Raw genomic sequence first — 20,821 nt, forward strand, 5'->3', positions numbered from 1 at the left:
GCGTGCAACCCGCTCCCATTTCATATATCTCGTTGCAGGCATGCAACCCGCTCCTATTTCATATATCTCGTTGCAGGCGTGCAACCCGCTCCTATTTTATATATTTTGTTGCAGGCGTGCAACCTGCTCCTATTTCATATATCTTGTTGCAGGCATGCAACCCGCTCCTATTTCATATATTTCCGTGGCGGCGTGCCACCAGATCCCATTTACAAATCAACAACAATCACAAAAAAATCTCGGCAAGCGAACAAGAGTATAACAACAACATCCCGACAAGGGAAATAATATCATAAACAATAACATCCCGGCAAGGGAGACAATGTTATAATAATAACATCCTGGCAAGGGAGACAATATCATAAACAATAACATCCCGACAAGAGAGACAATATCATAAACAATAACATCCCGACAAGAGAACCAACAATGATAGTCAACATTTTAAGTATGAATAAATCTCAACGGAGTCACTACAATTACAACACTAGACCCATGGGCATGCTTGACACCGACGTATAGATACTCGTCACCATGCCTATACGTCGTACACCACAATTAACACATAGCAAATAAGACACAAATCCTAATCCCTCAAGCTAAGGTTGGACCAAACACTTACCTCGATGCTACGAACACAATTCAAGCCTCAACTACCACTTTATCTCTCGTTTCCACCACCAATTCGCTTGTATCTAGCCACAAGTTACTTAATTATATCAATAAATGTTAATTGAATCAATTCTAATGCATGAAAATAAGTTTTTCAATATTTTTCCCAAAAAGTCAAAAATCGACCCCCGACCCACATGGTCAAAACCCGAGGTTCAAACCGAAACTCGATTACTCATTCACCCATGAACCCAAATATATAATTTGTTTTGAAATCGGACCTCAAATCGAGGTCCAAATCCTCAAAATTTGAAAAACCTAGGTTCTACCCAAAACACCCAATTTCCTCCACGAAAACCCTTGATTTTGAGTTGAAATCATGTGAAAAGATGTTAAAATCGAAGAAAACGAGTTAGAAATGACTTACAATCAATTTGGAGAAGAATTTTTCTTTTCAAAATCGCCTAAGAGAGTTTATGTTTTGAAAGAGTTTGAAAAATGAAAGATTTTCGGCTAAGTCATGAATTTGCAGGTCGCAGATGTCGCAATTGCAACCAGGGTTCGCATTGCGAATCCCTTCAGGGCCTGCTATTTTTGCAAATGCGAAGAATATGTCGCATTTGCGGCCATGAAGCATTCCGATCACCTTCGCATTTGCGAAAGAGGCCTGCCCAGGCTTGGTTCACATTTGCGAAACCTGGGTCGCAATTACCAAGCCTGAGAACTTCGCAATTGCGAAGCCTGATCTCGAAATTGCGAGATCAGAGGCCTGGGCAAAAATACTAGATACCAGCACTTGATCCTAAGTCCAATTTCACTCCGTGGCCTATCCAAAACTCCCCTGAGCCCTCGAGGCTCCAAACCAAACATGCACCCAACCTAAAAACATCATACGGACTTGCTCGTGCAATCAAATCCTCAAAATAACATCAACAACTATGAATTAAACCCCAAATTCATGAAAATCATTCAAGAACACCAAAATTTTTAATTTCTCAACTTTAAGTCCGTTTTATACCAAACCAATTCCGATCTTTACCAAATTTTACAGATTCAACCTAATTATTATTTCAAATTTGTACCGGGCTCCGGAACCAAAATACGGGCCCGATACCATCAATTTCAAACACCTTTCATTTCCAAAAACTCTTATATATTTCCAGAAAATAATTTTTTTAAAAATTCATTTCTCGGGCATGGGACCTCGGAATTCAATTCCGGGCATACGCCCAAGTCCCATATTTTCCTACGGATCCTCCGGGACCGTCAAATTACGGGTCCGGATCCGTTTACCCAAAATGTTGACCAAAGTCAACCTAAATTTATTTTAAATGCAAAATTCATCATTTTTCACAGATTTTCACATAATGGCTTTCTGGATACACACCCGGACTGCGCACACAAATCGAGGTGAGACAAAAGGAGATTTTAAGGACACGAAACACGGAATTTATTTCTAAAACAAGTGATGACCCAAAAGGTCATCACATAAAAGGTAATAAAAAGGCAACAAAGAATATTAAAAGGTAATAAAGCCTAATAACGGATAATCAAGATGGGAAGAATCTTGGGGTCTTCTGTAACGTTTCTGCAACAGCCATATCTTGAATTGCTTCTTATCTGGCCATAGATTTGTATCCAGTGTCAACATCTTATCCGGCCACAAGTTCATATCATTCCGGTGTGAAAATGGTTGAATAATTGCTGATTGACCCGTGTTGCTTCCTAATTCACTCATCTTCTGAGATCGGTCTTCACCGTATACAATTAGTCATACTGAAAAAATATATATTAAAGTAATGGTTGAAAATAGAACACGACATCAAAGCTAAATTATGAATAATATAATAAATTTAAATTTTTGAATGACTAGTTATATAGAAATTGAATTGTGTCACCTTTTGGATCATCCCAAAATGGAAAAGAGTTTCGCATAAAGGAGGTAGCATTTTTTTTTAACAAAAACTAGTAATAGCAATTAGTTTAATTTAATTATCACAAATTAAGTATAAAGTTCCAGATTCCAAACGAAATGATCTATAAAGTCACTTTAATATATTGCAGATTAGCATTTCAATAATCTTTAGTTCATTACTTCCTCAAATTATGTTTGAAAACCATTTGATTGCAATTATACTAGAAAAAAGTAAAGAAATACTTTTGGTGCACAAAGTTAAAATTTATATAATATATACGTACCCTCCTACTAGATCACCCGATTTCATGTCAGCGCCTGAAAAATTCTCTCATTATTAAAGGGAGAAAAGTATGAACTCACACATTCTTAAATATATAAATGTGCGGAATATTTTTTTTAAACGGAAAAAAAACGCCATTTTTTTTCAATCAGCTTTTAGTTCTTTTACCCGAGCGTGGGTAACTTTTTCTTTTTTCAGTTTTTGCATCCGGTGAGGAACAAAATCCATATTTGTTAAAAAAAAAAAAACTCTTCAGCGATCTAAGAAAAATTTACACGAGATTTCTTTATTAGTTTTTGATGGGTTTTCAATGTCTTAGCCTAATATTTTGATGATCTAACAAACTTACTGTCAAGAACCAGATAGGGAACCTGATAAACTTAGTTTACATTGCTAATAAACGGACTCCAGCTAAATGTGAACAGCTACAACTTCAGGAGATAGAGAACCAACACAAGGACCTGATACCCTTGTGGTTCCCTGACAGCAGTACGAAGTCAATTGTGTACAACTGGAAAGTGACGTGACTGCCTGCACTGTTTCTGCCTATACTGCACTGTTCCCGTGGTCACTTGTCCTTTGACAACCAAGTAATTACATCATTCAAGTGATGCCATCCAAGTTGTATTAACAAAAGTAGTACAACAAAACATCACTTGAACACTTGAGAATTCACTTCAAGCATTCAAGCCATCTGATATTCGAGCATTCAATTCTCAAGTGCATCAAGAACAAAGTTTAACACTACTACGGACCAGTTCCTAAATCTAATATTTTGTTGTCCTTAGTTGAGTTGTAACTTTGTAATTGTTCTTCATTGTAATTCCTAATTTGCTTAGCTAGAAGTGTTGCTTAGGAACCCTCTTGTAAAATCATAAACACTTAGAGTTTGTGTCGTGACTAGAGTTAGTCATGAGTTGAAGTCTTTGTAACATGTGTATTGCAAAGTGGCTTGTAATAGGTGTATTACAAGTTAGTGAGGGATTAAGAGTTTAATTCCTAGGTTACAATAGGTTGTAATCTAAAGATTGCTCAGTAGTGAAGTTGAAATCCTAACAATGTAGGTCGTGGTTGTTTATCCCCTTGAGCAGGGATTTTTTCACGTAAAATTCCCTATCTTATTTACTTACTGTTTCATTAGCATTCTCAGTGGGAACTCATAAGAGGACCTGGTCTCTCTATAGTTTGGTGGACTCACATAAATTATCATTTGGTATCAGAGCGGGTTCCTCCTATCGGGCTAACACCTAGGAAGGATCCGTATGGCTGCTCCACCAAATTTTGAAGAAGGTCAATCTACGTACAGACCACCCAGGTTCAATGGGAAATACTATGGGTAGTGGAAGACGAGAATGCATGATTTCATCATGGCTAAAGACTCTGAGTTGTGAGATGTTATATGTGATGGTCCTTTTGTCCCAACAAAGAATGTCGGAGATCTTCCATTGACGATGCCAAAGACCAGGAAAGAATACACCGATGCAGATAGGAAAGCTGTGGAGAAAATGTTTCGTGCCAAGAAAATTTTAGTGTGTGGGATAGGACCTGATGAATACAACAGGATCTCATCTTGTCAATCCGCCAAGGAGATATGGGAAGATTTGCAAATAGCACATGAGGGAACCACTCAAGTAAAGCAATCTAAGATTGATATGCTTACCACTGAGTATGAGCTCTTTAGGATGAAAGACGATGAATCTATCCAAGATATACACACAAGATTCACTTCCATCATAAATGAGTTACACTCACTTGGTGAAATCATTCCCAGGAACAAGCTAGTGAGGAAAATTCTTAGTATCCTGCCTAGTTCATGGGAGAGTAAAGTAAATGTTATTAGTGAAGCAAAGGACTTGCAGGAGCTGACCATAGACGAGCTAGTTGGAAATCTGAAGACCTACGGAATGAAGAAGAAGATAGACAGTGAAAGAAGAGAACCAAAGAAGGAGAAGAACCCGGCACTCAAAGCTGAAGGAAATGAATCAAGTGAGGAAGGCTGTGACATGGCTTACCTAACCAAAAGATTTCAGAAAATGGTCAGAAGGAATGGTAGGATACCAAAGAGAGGCAGTTCCAGCAGACCAAAGAATTATGACCTCTATCATAAATGTGGAAAGTCAGGGTACTTTATCAAAAAGTGTCCTCTCCTAAAGCAATAACACTTCAAATACAACCCTGATAAAGCAGCCAAGAGGAACCCGGTTCCTGACAAACACTTCAAAGAAAGAATGTCGTTGATAATGTCGGGAAGCAAGCTCTTGCAGCATGGGGAGATTCCTCCAGTGAGTCTGATGAAGAAACTGATATAGGTGATAGCTCTATGATGGCAGTTGAAAGTGGATCAAATGAATATGATTCAATATTTGCTTTGATGACACAATCAGACAATGATGAAGATAATGACAGTGATGAGGTAAATTTCAGGGATGTTCAGAGAAATCTGAAATCCTACTCTCCTAAAAAACTCATGTCATTAGCAAATGTATTTATTGATGTCTATCATAGTCTTATAGATGATAAGAATGCCTTGACCATAGAATTAGGAGATGTTGAGCAAACCAGAGATGACTTGGTAGTTTGTGTGGTTGATCTAAAGGAAACTATAAATAATCTGGAAAATGAAAAGAAGGCTTTAACTGAGAAAATTACTAGTGTAGAACATGAAAGAGATGATCTGGTGGTAGTAGTAGTTAACTTGAAAGAAACCATTGGAAATTCAGTAAAGAAAAGGATGCCTTAGTGGAGAAAGTGATTGTTATCGAGCAGGAGAGAGATGGCCTCTTAATAGTGATTACAGACTTAAGGGAAACAATAGAGGAACCTGGAGCTGAGTGTAGGCCTGGAAAGTCAGAAAAAGGGAAAGAGGTAGCTAGTGAGGCACACATTAAGCTTGAAAATGAATTAAAAGCTTTGAAAACTAGTTTGTGTGCTGAACTTGAGAAAACTAGGCAGCTCCAAGCTGAACTGGAAAGAGTAAAAAATGATCTTGAGAAGTCCCTTAAATGGACCTGGTCCTCGGAGGTTGTCACTACCATGTATGTTAATAATAGTGGTAACAGGCAGGGAATAGGGTTTCAAAGAGAGAGAGAACTCCTTACAACCCTCATAACAAATATGTTACTGTACCCGATAATTGGTTGTGTACCCACTGTGAGACCAATGGGCACTTCAAGGAAAATTGTCAAGCCAGGGTTAAGTCTCTGCAGAAAAATAAAGCTTTTGCTGAGAAAGTAACTACTAAAAGGGGACCAGGGGCTGCTCATAAAAAACTCATGTTACCTGCTTGGACTAAAAGAGCACTTATTTATCCTCTTGCTTACTACAAGGGACCCAAACTTGCTTGGGTTCCTAAATCTAACCAGTGATCTCCTTGTGTAGGGAATAGTGAAAGGAAGCAGTCAACAATGGTACATGGACAATGGATGCTCAAAGCACATGACTGGAAACACCATGAACTTTATTTTACTAAAAGTCATACAAGGAGAGAGTGTATCCTTTGGAAATGGGAAAAAGGGGTACATTCTTGGTGTTGGAAGAATTGGAAAGCCACTCACTCACTCAATTGAGAATGTGTACTATGTCAATTGCCTCAAGTACAGTCTCCTTAGTGTCTCCCAGATATGTGATAAGGGAAACAAGGTGGAATTCTTGTCCAAGATATGCACAGTTACAAGTCTAGTAACTGGTGAAGTAGTACTGGTGGCCAAAAGATACAAGAATATCTATGTTATTGATTTCGGGTCTCTACAAAGTGGTGATCTGAGTTGCTTGAAAGCAGTTGATGATGATGTTGAACTGTGGCGTAGAAGATTGGGGCATGCAAGCTTTTCTCTGCTGAATAAGCTGATTCAGAAGGACCTGGTTCGTGGTCTGCCTATGTCAAAGTTCAAAGAACAGAAAGTTTGTGATGCCTGTGCTAGAGGGAAGCATGTGCAGTCCTCATTTAAGTCTAAGAAAGATATCAGCACCTCAAAGCCACTTGATCTTCTTCATATGGATCTGTGTGGCCCTCTGAGAGTGCAAAGAAGGGGAGGAAAAAGATACATCTTTGTGATAGTAGATGACTACTCCAGATTCACTTGGACTCTGTTTCTTAGAACAAAAGATGAAACCTTTGAGGTATTCGTGGCCTTTGTGAAGAAAATCCAGGTGAAGATGGAGTCTAGAGTAGCATGTATTAAATCAGATCATGGAACAGAATTCGACAATGCCAAATTTGATGAGTTCAGTAATGAATATGGCATTACCCACAACTTCTCAGCACCAAGAACTCCCCAGCAAAATGGAGTTGTGGAAAGGAAAAACAGAACCCTTGAGGAAATGGCAAGAACAATGCTGATCGATAGTGGGATTGCCAAGAACTTCTAGGCTGAAGTTGTTAACACTGCTTGCTACTTGGTGAACAAGTGTATGATCTGGTATCTTCTTAACAAAACCCCCTATGAGTTGTTGAATGGAAGGAAGCCCAAGCTGACTCGCCCAAGAACATTTGGGTGCAAATGCTATGTTCTTAACAATGGAAAGGATCAGCTTGGAAAATTTGATGCTAAAAGTGATGAAGAAATCTTTTTGGGTTACTCTTCTCAAAGCAAAGCCTACAAGATATACAACAAGCGGACTCAATGTATTGAGGAAAGTATTCGTGTAATTTTTGACGACTCTTACCCCTCTTATGAGAAAAGCAACAAGGATGATCAAGATGGAGAGCCTCTGCTAGTTCCAGGTGAAGTCATTGGCATGACAAACAGAAAGGCAGACATGATGAGTCAGGTGAAGGAACCAAGTGAAGATAATGCAGTATCCTCCTTACCAGTTGGAGAGGAACCATGTAACCACAATTACAACCACTGAAGCTGAAAAAAAAGTGGTTTGATGCAGTTCAAAGTACTCCACAGGTAGCTGAGAGAAGAATGCAAGGGAACCAGTCAGACTTACCCAGCTCCTCTGCAAATGAAACTCAAGTGCCCAACTGGAAACACAAAATCTCCCATCCTCTTGACAACATAATTACCCCTCTAGATTCAGGTGCTCAAACCCGATCAAAAGCCAGAACACTTGCCTTCTCAACCTTTCTTTCCAAAATAGAACCCAAAAACATCAAAGAGGCCTTGAAGGATGCAGAATGGATTACAACCATGCAAGATGAGTTGCATCAGTTCGAAAGGAACAATGTATGATATCTGGTACCTCGACCCTCAGATCAAACCATCGTATGAACTAGGTGGGTATTCAGAAATAAGCTTGATGAACATGGAAACACTACAAGGAACAAGGTTAGGCTAGTGGTTCAAGGTTACAATCAGGAGGAGGGAATTGACTATGATGAGACATTTGCTCCGGTTGCTCGCATGGAAGCTATTAGAATCCTAATCGTTTTTGCATCACATATGGAATTCACTATGTTCCAAATGGATGTCAAAAGTGCATTTCTGAATGGATTTCTTAAGGAAGAAGTTTATGTAAAGCAACCTCTAGGGTTTGAATGTCATGAGCACCCCGAATATGCGTTCAAACTGGACAAGACATTGTATGGGTTGAAGCAGACTCCTCGAGCATGGTATGAAAAGCTGTCAAAGTTCCTCTTAGAAAATGGTTTTACAAGAGGAAAAATTGACAACACCTTATTCCTGAAGAAATGGGGGAGGAACATGCTCATTGTTCAGATATATGTTGATGATATCTTTTTTAGGGCAACAGTTGATTCATTGTGTGAAGAATTTGCAAAACTCATGGGAAGTGAGTTTGAAATGAGTATGATGGGTGAGCTGAACTTCTTCTTGGGTCTTCAAGTGAAGCAGTCCACAAAGGGTACATACATCTGCCAGCAAAAATACATCAAGGAGCTCCTGAAGAGGTTTGATATGGAAGCATCAAAAGTGATAGACACTCCCATTGCAACAACTACTCGACTGGACATGGATGAGTCTGGATCTCCTGTGAATCAGACTATGTATAGAGGCATTATTGGGTCTCTCCTCTACATCACTATCAGCAGACCTGATATTGTCTTTAGTGTGGGGCTATGTGCAAGGTTTCAATCAAATCCCAAGGAATCTCATCTGAAGGCTGCCAAAAGAATTTTGAGATATCTTAAGGGAACACAAGACATAGTTTTGTACTATCCCTCAAGTGACAGTTTTAATCTTATTGGGTATGCTGATGCTGGCTATGCATGTTATCTTATGGACAGGAAAAGTACTTCTAGAATGGCTCACTTTCTAGGATCATGTCCCATCTCATGGGGCACAAGGAAACAAAACTCAGTGCCTCTTTCAACAGCTGAAGTAGAATATGTGGCTGCAGCTTTTTGCTGTGCTCAGCTCCTATGGATCAAGAAACAATAGGAAGATTTTGGTGTATACACTAACTGTGTACCTCTCCTATGTGATAAACCCAGTGCTCTCAACATGACCAAGAATCCAGTTCAACACAAAAGAACCAAGCACATTGATGTGAGATATCATTTCCTGGGAGACAATGTGGAGAAGGGGCTTATCTGTATGAAGTTCTGCAGTACAGAAGACCAAATTGCAGATATCTTCACCAAAGTATTGAGTATGGAGCGTTTTGAAAGAAATAAGGTGAAACTTGGGCTATTGAAGCCTAATTGAGAACCTGATTCCCATTAGTTGGCTATGAAAATCACCTTCAGGTAAAATTAGCTAAAGTATTTTCTGGCCAAGTCTAACTCACTTCAATACCGTTGCAGGTAAACATGCATGATGATTATACAAACTGTAGATGCATTGCATGGGTGGTGAAAGAGGATTGAAAATTTTCAAAGACGGGTCAAGAACCTGGTTCTTGTACCAAATGTTAGTAGTCCTGTACAGTCTTTAATACACATCTTAAAAAGGTACAAATATCAATTGCCACGTCATCCACCTTTTCAGACTCTGCTGTCACGTCTTTTCGTTTTAAATCTTTTCCATCTCCATCTGAAATATTGCAACTCCCCAAGCACTACCGTCGTTTCAGAACCGGTTCCTATCTCTCTCCTCATAATTATCTTCTCTCATTAAAACACTCTATTCTCTTCACCGATCATATTACCCCATCAGACCTTCTCCAAAAAATTCTCAACTCTATCTCTTCAATGGCTGACAATCACTCCAAAATCCCTTCTTCAGTCGTCACTTACCCAGAGAAAACCCTTGAGTCCTCCGTCCATGATGAATCCTCTGTCACTCTCTCCAACCTAGATCTCCCTTCACTCTCCAGTTCTAATAAGACTATCTCAGACCTCCCTCTCTCTCCAAATGATGAGAACTCAGAAACCCCAAAAATCGATGATCCTTCGTCTTTACCGTCTGAGATTCTCACCGACCAAGGCAAAAGTGGAGAACAGGGTAAAACTCCAAAGTTTGTAGAAGTTTCAGGGGCTAGGGTTGATCAACCTTCCGCCATTGTTACTTCAGATTTTGTGGTGTCTATGGAGTCTCTAGAGGAGGAAACTGTCGCAACCATTTTTGTTGTATCTACAGATTGAATAGTGCATGAGGTAGTCTCTGGTGTACCGAAGTCTCAGAGGAATGAGACACAGGAGTCAGTGGGCGAATGGGCCATGGTGCTGGTTGAAAGCTCTACACCAGCAGAAACTATTGGGACTCCTCGTGAAGGACCTGACCCCTCTTCAGAGGAAACAGGTCAAGGATCCTTCTCCCGAGTCAGTTTTGCTCCAGCACCCTTTCCACAGCCCTTGGAGATTCTGGTTCCTGAGATGAGGTCTAGTGATGAGGAAGACCAAGATAATATTGCTCTGGATGCTTTCATCGTCAAGAGAAGGGCAGCACTCTCTCCTGAGTCCTCTACCAAGCGACCTACTACTAGGTTGAAAGCAAAAGAGGCTTATGAGTCTGCCCTCCAAAAGAGCAAAAGGAACCAGTAAGAAGAAAAAAAAGAGGTTGGTAAAAAATGGTGAGGTAGTATGTGAAAAAAATGTCCCTATGGTAGAAGTGGATGAGGAAGAAACAGAGGAACCTAGTTCCTTGGTTAACAGATCTCAGAAGAAGAAGCAATCTGCTTCATTGGAGGATGTTGCCACTCCTAGTTCAAAGGTGAAAGGTGTTGTGAAAGGAGGAAAATTAAAAGATGTTATGCGTGACTCATTAGTTTCTGATGAGGATGTTTTGGTCAAGTCGAGTGGAAAAGTCAAATCAAGTGTTGTGAAGTCTGGCAAGAGAAAGTTGGAACCTGCAAAGGAACCAGTTTCTTTAAAGAGGGTGAGAAGTGAAACTAGTTCTGCTTCAGAACGTTTGAGGCACCAAAAGGTTTTGTTGGGTCGCACTTTTGACCCAGCAATCTCTGATATGGCTGGTATGTGACAAGTAATTGAAAGGGTTGAATTTCAACGGTGCGAGCATCTGTTCCAAATAGATGAGCCCAAAATGTATGAGGATGAGGTTCGAAGCTTCTATGCTGACTTTTTCCCGTTGATACCGACCACATTTGTGCCTTAGTGAATGGGGTAGATATTGTGTTTGATGTGGCTCTGCTTGGGGATATTCTTAAAGTCCCTACTGTTGTTGTGTCTTCTGTAAAGGATGTGTGTGGTGCAAACTTCAGGAATGCAATTATAAAGGAAGGGGTGATCCAGCAAGGGGAACGGGTTCATAAGAAAGCCTTGTTGCCTATTTATCAGTTGCTGTTTGAGCTAGTGAACAAAGTTCTCCTACCCCGTGCTGAGAGGAGGTCCATGGCTTCAAAATCAGACCTGTATCTAATGGAGGCACTAGATGGATTTTCAGTTGTGAATCTGCCTGCTATCATGATTGAGCACATGCAGAAGGTAGCCACTTTCAAGGATGGAAATCATGGTCTTCCGTATGGGTTCCTCCTTACGTATGTGTTTAAGTTCTTCAAAGTGCCACTAGGACAGTTCAAAGTAGGGACCAAGAAACAGACCTTTTCTCACACAACTTTAGAGGAATGTGAGTGCATCGAGAAGAATGGGGGGGGGGGGGGGCTAGGCAGCACATCGACAATCTCTTAGCTCATCAATGCACAAACAACGCAACTGAGGAGATTCGAAGATTGAAGGCAAGGAACGCTATCCTGGAAGGTCAGCAGGCCCAAGGGGCTCCAGAGTCAAATGAGGACATAGCTCGTTTGACAAAAGAAAATGCTGATCTCAAGGCACAAGTGGAGAACCTGAAAGCAGAACTTCTCACCAAGCAAAAGTCGGCGAATGCCCGAATAGACCTAGTTCTCCAAACCCTTGCTGCAGCTTCCAAGCCCTCTACTCCTAGTACCCCCTAAGCAACCCTTTTCAGTGACCAGTTTCTGGGTTTTCTATTCTTGTTTTCATGACTTGGCAGTTGTTTTTGTTTTTTTTATTTTGATATGGATGAGATGTATCAGTACTGCTCCCGATTTCAACAGTCCAATCTTTGCCTTTGCTTTATAAGCAAAGGCATATGTTTTATATATAAAAACTATCCTCTTTTGCTATCTAAATGCTTATGTTCTCTGTTTGTCTCTTCTATCATGTTGTGTGCACATATGTGGCATGAGTTAGCTAGCTAGACTTCTTCATGTTGATTGCTTGCTTGTGTATTTTTAATGATGCCAAAAGGGGGAAGTATAATTGAAACAGGGATCTGATTAAGGGGGAAGCATAAAGTCAGGGGGAACTTGTAAAGTTCATGTTGCTTCATCTGGTTGTTTCTGCTCTAAAAAATGTGTTACCAATGTTTAAGTTTGTCATCATCAAAAAGGGGGAAATTGATGGGTTTTCAATGTCTCGGCGTTATATTTTGATGATCAAACAAACTTACTGTTAAGAACCAGATAGGGAACCCGACACACTTGGTATACATTGCTAATCAACAGACTCCAGCTAAATGTGAACCGCTACAACTTTAGGAGATAGAGAACCAACACAAGGACCTGATACCCTTGTGGTTCCCTGACAGCAGTACGAAGTCAATTATGTACAGCTAGAAAGTGATGTGACTACCTGCACTGTTTCTACCTACAATGCACTCTTCCCGCGATCACTTGTCCTTTGACCAACTAAGTGATTACATCATTCAAGTGATGTCATCCAAGTTGTATTAACAAAAGTATTACAACAAAACATCACTTGAACACTTGAGAATTCACTTCAAGCATTCAAGCCATCTGATATTTGAGCATTCAATTCTCAAGTGCATCAAGAACAAAGTTTAACACTACTATGGACCGGTTCCTAGATCCAGTATTTTGTTGTCCTTAGTTGAGTTGTAACTTTGTAATCATTTTTCATTGTAATTCTTAATTTGCTTAGCTAGAAGCATTGCTTAGGAACCCTCTTGTAAAATCATAAACCCTTAGTGTTTGTATCGTGACAAGAGTTAGTCATGAGTTGAAGTCTTTGTAATAGATGTATTGCAAAGTGACTTGTAATAGGTGTATTACAAGTTAGTGAGGGATTAAGAGTTTACTTCCTAGGTTACAATAGGTTGTAATCTAAAGATTGCTCAATAGTGAAGTTGAAATCCTACCAGTGTAAGTCGTAATTTTTTATCCCCTTGAGCAGGGATTTTTCTACGTAAAACTCCATGTCCTATTTACTTACTGTTTCATTAGTATTCTCAGTGGGAACTCATAAGAGGACCTGGTCTCTCTATAGCTTGGTGGACTCACATAAATTATCAGTTTTTTTTCTTTGCTCCACTCCTAAGTAACATCATAAATCTAAAGGTAGAATGGTGCAAAAAATTACTCTCCATACACAACATATGCATGGAGAAGCACAGGTCGGATGGAGTTTTCAGTAGAAATGACACCAGGTAGCCACTATAAATGATTGCTATTTAGGAATTAGCCAGTGCATCCTGAATTTCAGTTTTTCGGTTCAATTTTTAAATGTCCTGAAATTAAGATTTTAGTTTAAAATTTCAGAACAAAATAAATACTTGCTAATCTCTAAATAACATCCCTGAAAATGACTATTTGTGTACTTACCCTGAGTTTTCAGGGACTGAATCGCAGGAAAGATGCACCAAACAAAAAGAGGAACTCACTATACCCAGCTAGGCTCCAAAAGGTAAATAAATTTTTGCAGTGATAAAATATGAGGTTAGAGCCCACTGCCCCATAACCTTCTGCTTAAGCTACCGATTTGCAGCACGAAAGCCCAAGAATCTACTCTAATATCAGCATTTTCCTGATAGGTGCAAATGCCGACTGAAGCTTTTGTTGGCACAATCAAGAAACAGAAACTGGAAACCTTTAAAGGCAAGAATGACACCTGAAACCCATTTCTGGCATCCGATTCTGAGAAGTACGACAAATCTCAAAGCTCGAATGAGTGTAGATATGGCACCCTTCTTGTGGAAGGTGATATGTCACAAGTAATAAGTGATTATCCACTGTATCGTGTTAACAGGAAGAAGTAAATGCACTTTTCAGTAAATTATCTAATGATTCCTGGGTATATTTTGAGTACAGGTTCTATCAGTATACAGAAGAAAGAAAGCACTCTACAAAAGAGAGCTGCCTAAAGCACAACTTATTCCACACGTGAAAGGCCTCCGCCGCCCTCAGCTCGAGTCCTGCACACATATATACCATCATTTAGTTGACTAATGGACAACATAAAAATGCAAAAGGGAGCTAAAGCCAAATTAGAGGAATGTAGTAATGGGCCGGAGGGGGTGTAAGGGAGGTGCCTAATTGCACCAGAAAGGAAAGAAGCTGCAGCCTGACTTTACATGTATACATGGTGCTCCAAAGAAAAAGATCATAGCATCAAACTATTTTTTTTTTCCGGCAATAGTAGTGTATGGGCCAACTTGTGCGCACCTCGAGTATTTCACCGGTATATACTACCTCCCACTAGCACAGGTACCGGGTAACTGCGCCCACCAAGGCTGAAGGCATATGGGAAGTAATCACCTGGTGTTTTTGCCTCCGTTGGGATTTGAACCTGAGACGTCATGGTTCTCCCCCAACTCTATTGACCGCTAGGCTACATCCTTGGGTGCATAGCATCAAACATTTTTAAGCCTCAACACCTCTATGCTGGACTTACTCAGAATAGCTGGCGGAGAACTCAAAAAATCAAGTTTTCATGCAGTATTATGTACGCTCCAAGAATATATAAAAAATAGAGAAGTTCTATTAGTACGTATATACAAGTGTTTTAAACTCTTTAAATTTAACGTACATTTTTTTTGGTTTTTGAAAAGTAACATAGAAGTTCATTTGGGAGAAACTTAAGGTTAGGGGATGTGCAAGTCAAAGAAAAAACTCAAAGAGCGCAAAGCTAGTACATTTTCCATTGAAAAGCTTAAACGTCCCTGTTGTCTGCAGCCCAGCAAAATATGTAACCATCTCATGCAATTAGGATAAAGTACACTGGCACTCCCCAAGTTATTTAACACTCTTCCTATTTTGGGATTTCTCAAAATGTTTGACACCATCAACTAATAAAATTATTTTAGACAACTTTTACAAGTTTCAAGAACTAAAATTTATTTAGTGAATTATGGTTTAAATTTGATGTGATATTTTCTCCACCCAACTAGCTTTTCAACTATTACTATAGTATTTACTTGTTACTGAAATTAAAAAAACTATTATGTTATTATTTTGTTCTACTACAAACTATATATATTAAACAAGTCAAACAAATATTTCAACCTCCACGCTATCAAATAGACTTACAAAGAATGGGATGGACGGAGTATAAGATATCGGGGACCAAAAAATAGGGCAGCCGGTGCACTAAGTTCCCGCTATGCGCGGGGGGACTGCCAGAGTAAATTTCTACTGATACTCAATCTAAAAGCTAACTCGATTTGAAATTTCTCTAGTATTAGACATGAGGACTACCTGAACAATTTTGTTCTTAATCATCAATCTGCAACTTAATAATTCATATCCTACCAGAGAGTGAAGCCATTTCAGAAAATCCAAGACACAACTAACATTGATTTTGCATTTGAATTAAACTGCCAAAGTAGGAGTAACACTGCAGAAACCCAACATACAATATCTTTCTAAAAGGGCGAAGGGTAACTCACTTGTGGTCAGAGGGGTTAGGTACAACCTCATAAACAATATTTGCAACAACGTCCCTCTTCAGCTGAACAAAATTATTTCGGAAAAAAGTTATGATAAATATTTGAAACCAGTGACCATGAAATTCAAACATTTTTCACTCTGATTACCTGGGTGGCTTCTCCTTTCAAACCAATATAATGTATTTGTGTTGTATCACCGCCAAAATTATCAGGGAAATGCAAGGTGATATTTCCCACACTCTGAAACCTAGAATACCTGAATGAATATTTACAGACAGCATGAGACAACCAAAATAGACAGCCAGAATATAAGCAACCTTCTATAACAGTGATCTGAACAATTTGCTCCATGAAAATACCAGAAAATTTATATTATGTAAATTGCACTTATGAAATATAAATGCCAATGTACGTGCATGCTTGCGTGGGAACAGTGTACAAAGTTGCAATTACAAAATTGCCTGAAAGACCATGCAGCAGCAATGTTAAGGATAAAAGGAGTAATATACCTTGTCTGGTACTCTAAAACTCCTTGCAAGTTTTCGGCTAAATCCCACTCCTTACAAGTAAAAAAAGTATCAGCACAAGTGGTTGGGGTGCAGGAGGAGGTATGTTCTAGGCATCAAAACTTTCAAAAGCTAACTTGAGAAGATACCTGAACTGGACTTATCAGAAAAAAAAAAAAGGTTACTCCTATATATAAGCACCTGAACTGGTTGCATAGATTGAGCATCTGAAAAATCAATGCCATCCCGATTGATGAACCTGGATTAATCGCAAGAGTGTATTAGGGCAGATAAAACTTCTAAGATACTTGTTGAAGAAGTATATATGCCTGGGATCTCAAGAGAATTGTTATAAGTGGCAGCAGCCAGCAGCAGATTGAATGTGCTAGCTAAAAGAAAAGGGAACATACAATGCAAGAAGTGTTAATACTATACTCACGCTCTCATCTTAGCTGGACTTGTTCCATCAGCGCCACCGACAATTGCTATGCTCTTGATTTTAACATCTGCTGTGAACCTATCATGATTGAGTTCAGCCAATGAATATAAGATGACAGTAACATGGAGGTGTTAGATGGACAAGAGAACGACAATCAATATCTACAGACACAATCTTCTGTCCTCAAACCACAATGAAGATAAACCACTTCCTGCTGATATGTCTGCAACACGATCAACATGACTTGATATTACCTGATTTCTGCAATATCTAGTTGATGACTTAATTACTTTAATGGTGGAAATTACAGCAAAGAAATTTGGAAAGTTATGTTGTAATTGAATCAGATCCTAGAATTTCTTATTCAAGGGTTAGCCAAAAGAATGAAAAAAGGAGGCATCCAATCATCCATATTTTACTGGGAAGATTCAGGTTCGGAAAGAGAAACGGCAAAAATGCAGGAGAGAATCATTTGGACAGATAGGGAGGCAAAAAGAGGGGAATGGAGATAAACGTTGGTGAACAAAATGTTATGTTTCCTTTCCGAGTCCAAAATTGGGTGAAGATGCAGGAACAGAAGGATCTTCTAAATAAAATTTTATAATGCCATCATAGACCTTCAATTGTTTTGTAGGAGAAATAGTTCATCAAGGGAACTGGTATCACATGGGACTCATTCCTTCCTTTTCTTTCACAATCAATCCAAAAGAAAGGAAATATTACTCCTCTCCTCCCTCCTCCCTCTTTCCGTTTACTCTTTTTCTTTACAATAGAACAAGAAACAACCTTATAAAGGTTCATCCTCTTATAATCAACATTATATTGCCTTTGGCTTCATGTTCATCTTCCAGAACTTCTAAACTTTGCAGCAATCAAAGCCTTTTCTTACAGCTCCTACTTTATATTGACTTTGGCTTCATGTTCATCCTCTCTAAAGGATTTTTTCCTTCATTTTCCTCAAAGAGACGAGCTGCAACATGAATCGAAGTAAAACCTGTTCTTGCAGCTCCTACTTCATCAACTGGACCGGTTTATTATTTGAATGAGAACAAGTGAGAACAGTTGATTCAAACAAAGGACAGGAAGATACCTTAGGGGTGAAACAATCATCATTACGATATGTTCAACAAGAATGGAAAGGAGAATGAAAATCTTGTAAATAGGGAAACAAGTAAATTTCGGAAAAGCATCCAGAAAGTTAAATTTTTATATTCAAATTAAACAGATATTATGTCATTAGTACTGAACATTTGGGGGCGAGAGGCCCCTTTGAAGGTGTCTGAGAGACACGGAGAAAAAGGAATATCAAAATGTGAGTAGACAGGAATGCAGCCCATCAGAAACAAATCAGATAGCAGTGCAAAAGCGGAATAAATAACAAAGTTGACACTTACGGAATGAAAACAATCAGTTCAGGATCACCTTCATTGCTTTCCAAGTGGCCCTGTATCAAAGAATAAGTCAAAGTATAAATACATCCAACGAGAAAGAAAAACGGATCAAATTTCGTGAAATGATGAGGTAAGTTCATCTGTATACAACTACTTATAAAAAAGAAGTTCATATCTTTATAGAAAAAAGTTAGCACCCGGTTGTCTTTCCTTAAACATTTGAAGAAAGACAACTGCTAATATCAGAAGTAATATCACAACCCAATGGGTATTCCTGAGTAATCTCTTTTTACCAAGTTGAATGTTAGCAAAATAGTCAATGGTATCACTTTTGATGCAACAACAAGACAGTTACTTGTAACAAGTGGGTGTGTTAGCCGGTTAATTGGTCACATTTTATTCCTTAAAGAGGCTAAAATTGGTATTAGTCCGGATACAGCACATCATTCTTTTACATCTAATAATTATACTTTATCAACTCAATGAAAAACTTTAAAGTGCCCTTGCTCCAAAGAAAAACTAACAAAGAACCCTAGAAATCAGCAAAACTCTGTTCATCACAAAGCTATTAAGGTTACTTGCGAAGAGAAAAACTTTGCTACCATTTAGTTAAAGTGTCTCACAAGTACTTGAAGGAATCAATCTAAAAATCTGCTTTTGGATATTGGAGGGAGTTACATAATAGGAGTTCTCTTTTTGGGGAAGAAGAATGTTGGATAACTTAAAAGTTACAATCATCAGCTTTAATGCATATGACATTATACAACTTTTATTTATTTGCAGACAACTTGTCTTCCTTTCCTGGTAGACTTCTCCATCTTGTTGATATAACTTTATATTCTTACCAGGGTTTTATATAGAACTAAAACAAAGTAGAGTCCTTGAGTATGCAAAAAATATAATCAATCGGGATGACAATATAGATTGTATGTGAGACTATGATGCTTTTAATTACACTAACATTTGTTATTAATGTCAGAATTAATAAGGTGAAGAAAGATTTTCCATGTCAACCAAACACCAGCATCTAGCAGCAGTGCAGCACTTTACACCATAATTTTCCAAAAAATAATACTTCGTTATTTTGTTCCTTTTTTTTTCCTATGCCAAAGTAGGTTTAAGAGATATATTCAATTCCAAGAAGCACCAAGCATAACATCATGTGTGTGCTTTTGAACAAGATGACTAAGATAAGAAGACTATTGAACCTATTGAATCTTGGACAAACTGAGTAATCACCACAGACTACATAATATCATAGAGAGAAAAGGTCAAGGGATTATTTGGTCTAGATCAAGCCATTTTTGGTCTGAGATTACCTCCGAAGTATTCAAACGCTGCTCCCATGGTTTAAAAACGGATTTGACACTTCCTCTGATAGCCTCGTTCAAAGCAGACACCTTTTGGTAGCACAAAAACTAAAGTATAAGGAATTTGAAGAAGCTAATAAATATATGCATAAGTTAATCTGAGCATGTGCAATCCTAGGATCACAATTCTGAAGTTTATATACATCTCTAACATGGGAACCACAAATCAAAAAGCCCCTGGCATTCTGATTTAAGATATGCTATTGCAAAATCAATACTAACTTCTCTCACAACTTCTGCTGTCCTTAGAATTTAGCTCGATGAGTTACATATTTAGAATATGGATGATCAATTTGCCTAGCCAACAAAAGAAAATACAGTCAACAGCATATCAAATTTCTTATTGGAGCTTTAGAGACGCTATCTCTAGAACCATTCAGACTCATTACAGCGAAAATTCGCAACTACACTAAGTTTTCTAACTCCACTCGCACTGTCTTCTCAATTTTATCTAGATATAAAGGTTATCACAACAAAAGTCAGCACCTCTAACTCGAAATGGAGCAGCCCTTACTATAGAACTAACTGACAGTTAAAAGTTCCAACTTTAGATCAACATAGAAATATTTAAAAAAGGGTTCTTCATTCCAGTTACTAATACTCAAAACCGCCCACCCCAGGGCCCCACACCATTTCCAACCTGGTAACAACCTAAAGCACAGCTGATACTATAATCAAGAAACTCAAAACACTAGCAGTTTTAATTTGTTGTATAAAATAATAAAATTGCAGTTCAATCAAGAATCAACAAAACAGTCGACCCCAAGTTGCCAAAATAGTTCGCATAAGTGGGTTTATCCAGTAATTGATAAATGATATCAATCCATCAGGAATCTTTATCACTGAAGCCTAATAAACAAGAACACACACACACACACACTAAAAGAACAGAGAGAAGAGAACCTTAGAAAGGTCGATATGCTTGAAGAGAGACCAATCGGAGGAACAGTTATGGTCGGCGCAATCGTGATCGTGCAGGCAAGCCATCCTTTGAGCGCTATGTATTTCTTTGTGCTTCTCTATTTATTCCCAACTAAAGCTGAGGAATATAAGTTGCCCGGGAGAGCTTCCTTGCTTTTTGTTTCTTTTTCTTTTTCCTTTTTTGTTTGAGTTCGACATCTTAGGAAAATAGTTTTTGGCCAAAAAAGTCCCTCAAGTATACTCATAACTTAAGTTTCATAGTTAAAGTACTTTGGTGAACAAATATCATCTTGTAGTTTCTCAAAGTGAACAACTTTCATCCAAAACTAACATAACTCGAAGATCATCACGTGTTTCTCACTTGAATTCCTAAG

General features: G+C 38.6%; 2 protein-coding genes across 3 annotated transcripts; one reads left to right on the top strand and one right to left on the bottom strand.

Moving 5' to 3' along the window:
• The first annotated feature begins 4,261 nt into the window (after positions 1-4,261).
• LOC142162738 (uncharacterized) lies at positions 4,262-9,154 on the top strand. Its single transcript, XM_075219384.1, has 11 exons — positions 4,262-4,690; positions 5,038-5,223; positions 5,332-5,529; positions 5,870-6,040; positions 6,189-6,403; positions 6,563-6,811; positions 6,908-6,959; positions 7,335-7,607; positions 7,706-7,965; positions 8,077-8,517; positions 9,001-9,154. Exons 1-11 carry the CDS (start codon positions 4,262-4,264, stop codon positions 9,152-9,154), a joined length of 2,628 nt encoding a protein of 875 aa, XP_075075485.1.
• A 5,031-nt stretch (positions 9,155-14,185) lies between these two features.
• On the bottom strand, positions 14,186-20,587 carry LOC107781023 (uncharacterized). 2 transcript variants are annotated; one of them, XM_016601650.2, is made up of 9 exons: positions 20,430-20,587; positions 19,476-19,556; positions 18,160-18,209; positions 16,766-16,843; positions 16,528-16,585; positions 16,330-16,379; positions 15,968-16,076; positions 15,821-15,882; positions 14,186-14,347 (listed from the first exon to the last, which is right to left on the bottom strand). In XM_016601650.2, the coding sequence occupies exons 1-9, from the start codon at positions 20,511-20,513 to the stop codon at positions 14,305-14,307; spliced, it is 615 nt and encodes a 204-aa protein (XP_016457136.2). In that variant the 5' UTR covers positions 20,514-20,587; the 3' UTR covers positions 14,186-14,304. The 2 variants fall into 2 exon arrangements, with proteins under 2 accessions (XP_016457136.2, XP_075106977.1); XM_075250876.1 differs by lacking the exon at positions 14,186-14,347 and adding an exon at positions 14,687-14,835.
• Positions 20,588-20,821: the final 234 nt, after the last annotated feature.

Source organism: Nicotiana tabacum, chromosome 1, assembly GCF_000715075.1.
Source record: "Nicotiana tabacum cultivar K326 chromosome 1, ASM71507v2, whole genome shotgun sequence".
Taxonomy (NCBI): Eukaryota; Viridiplantae; Streptophyta; class Magnoliopsida; order Solanales; family Solanaceae; genus Nicotiana; species Nicotiana tabacum.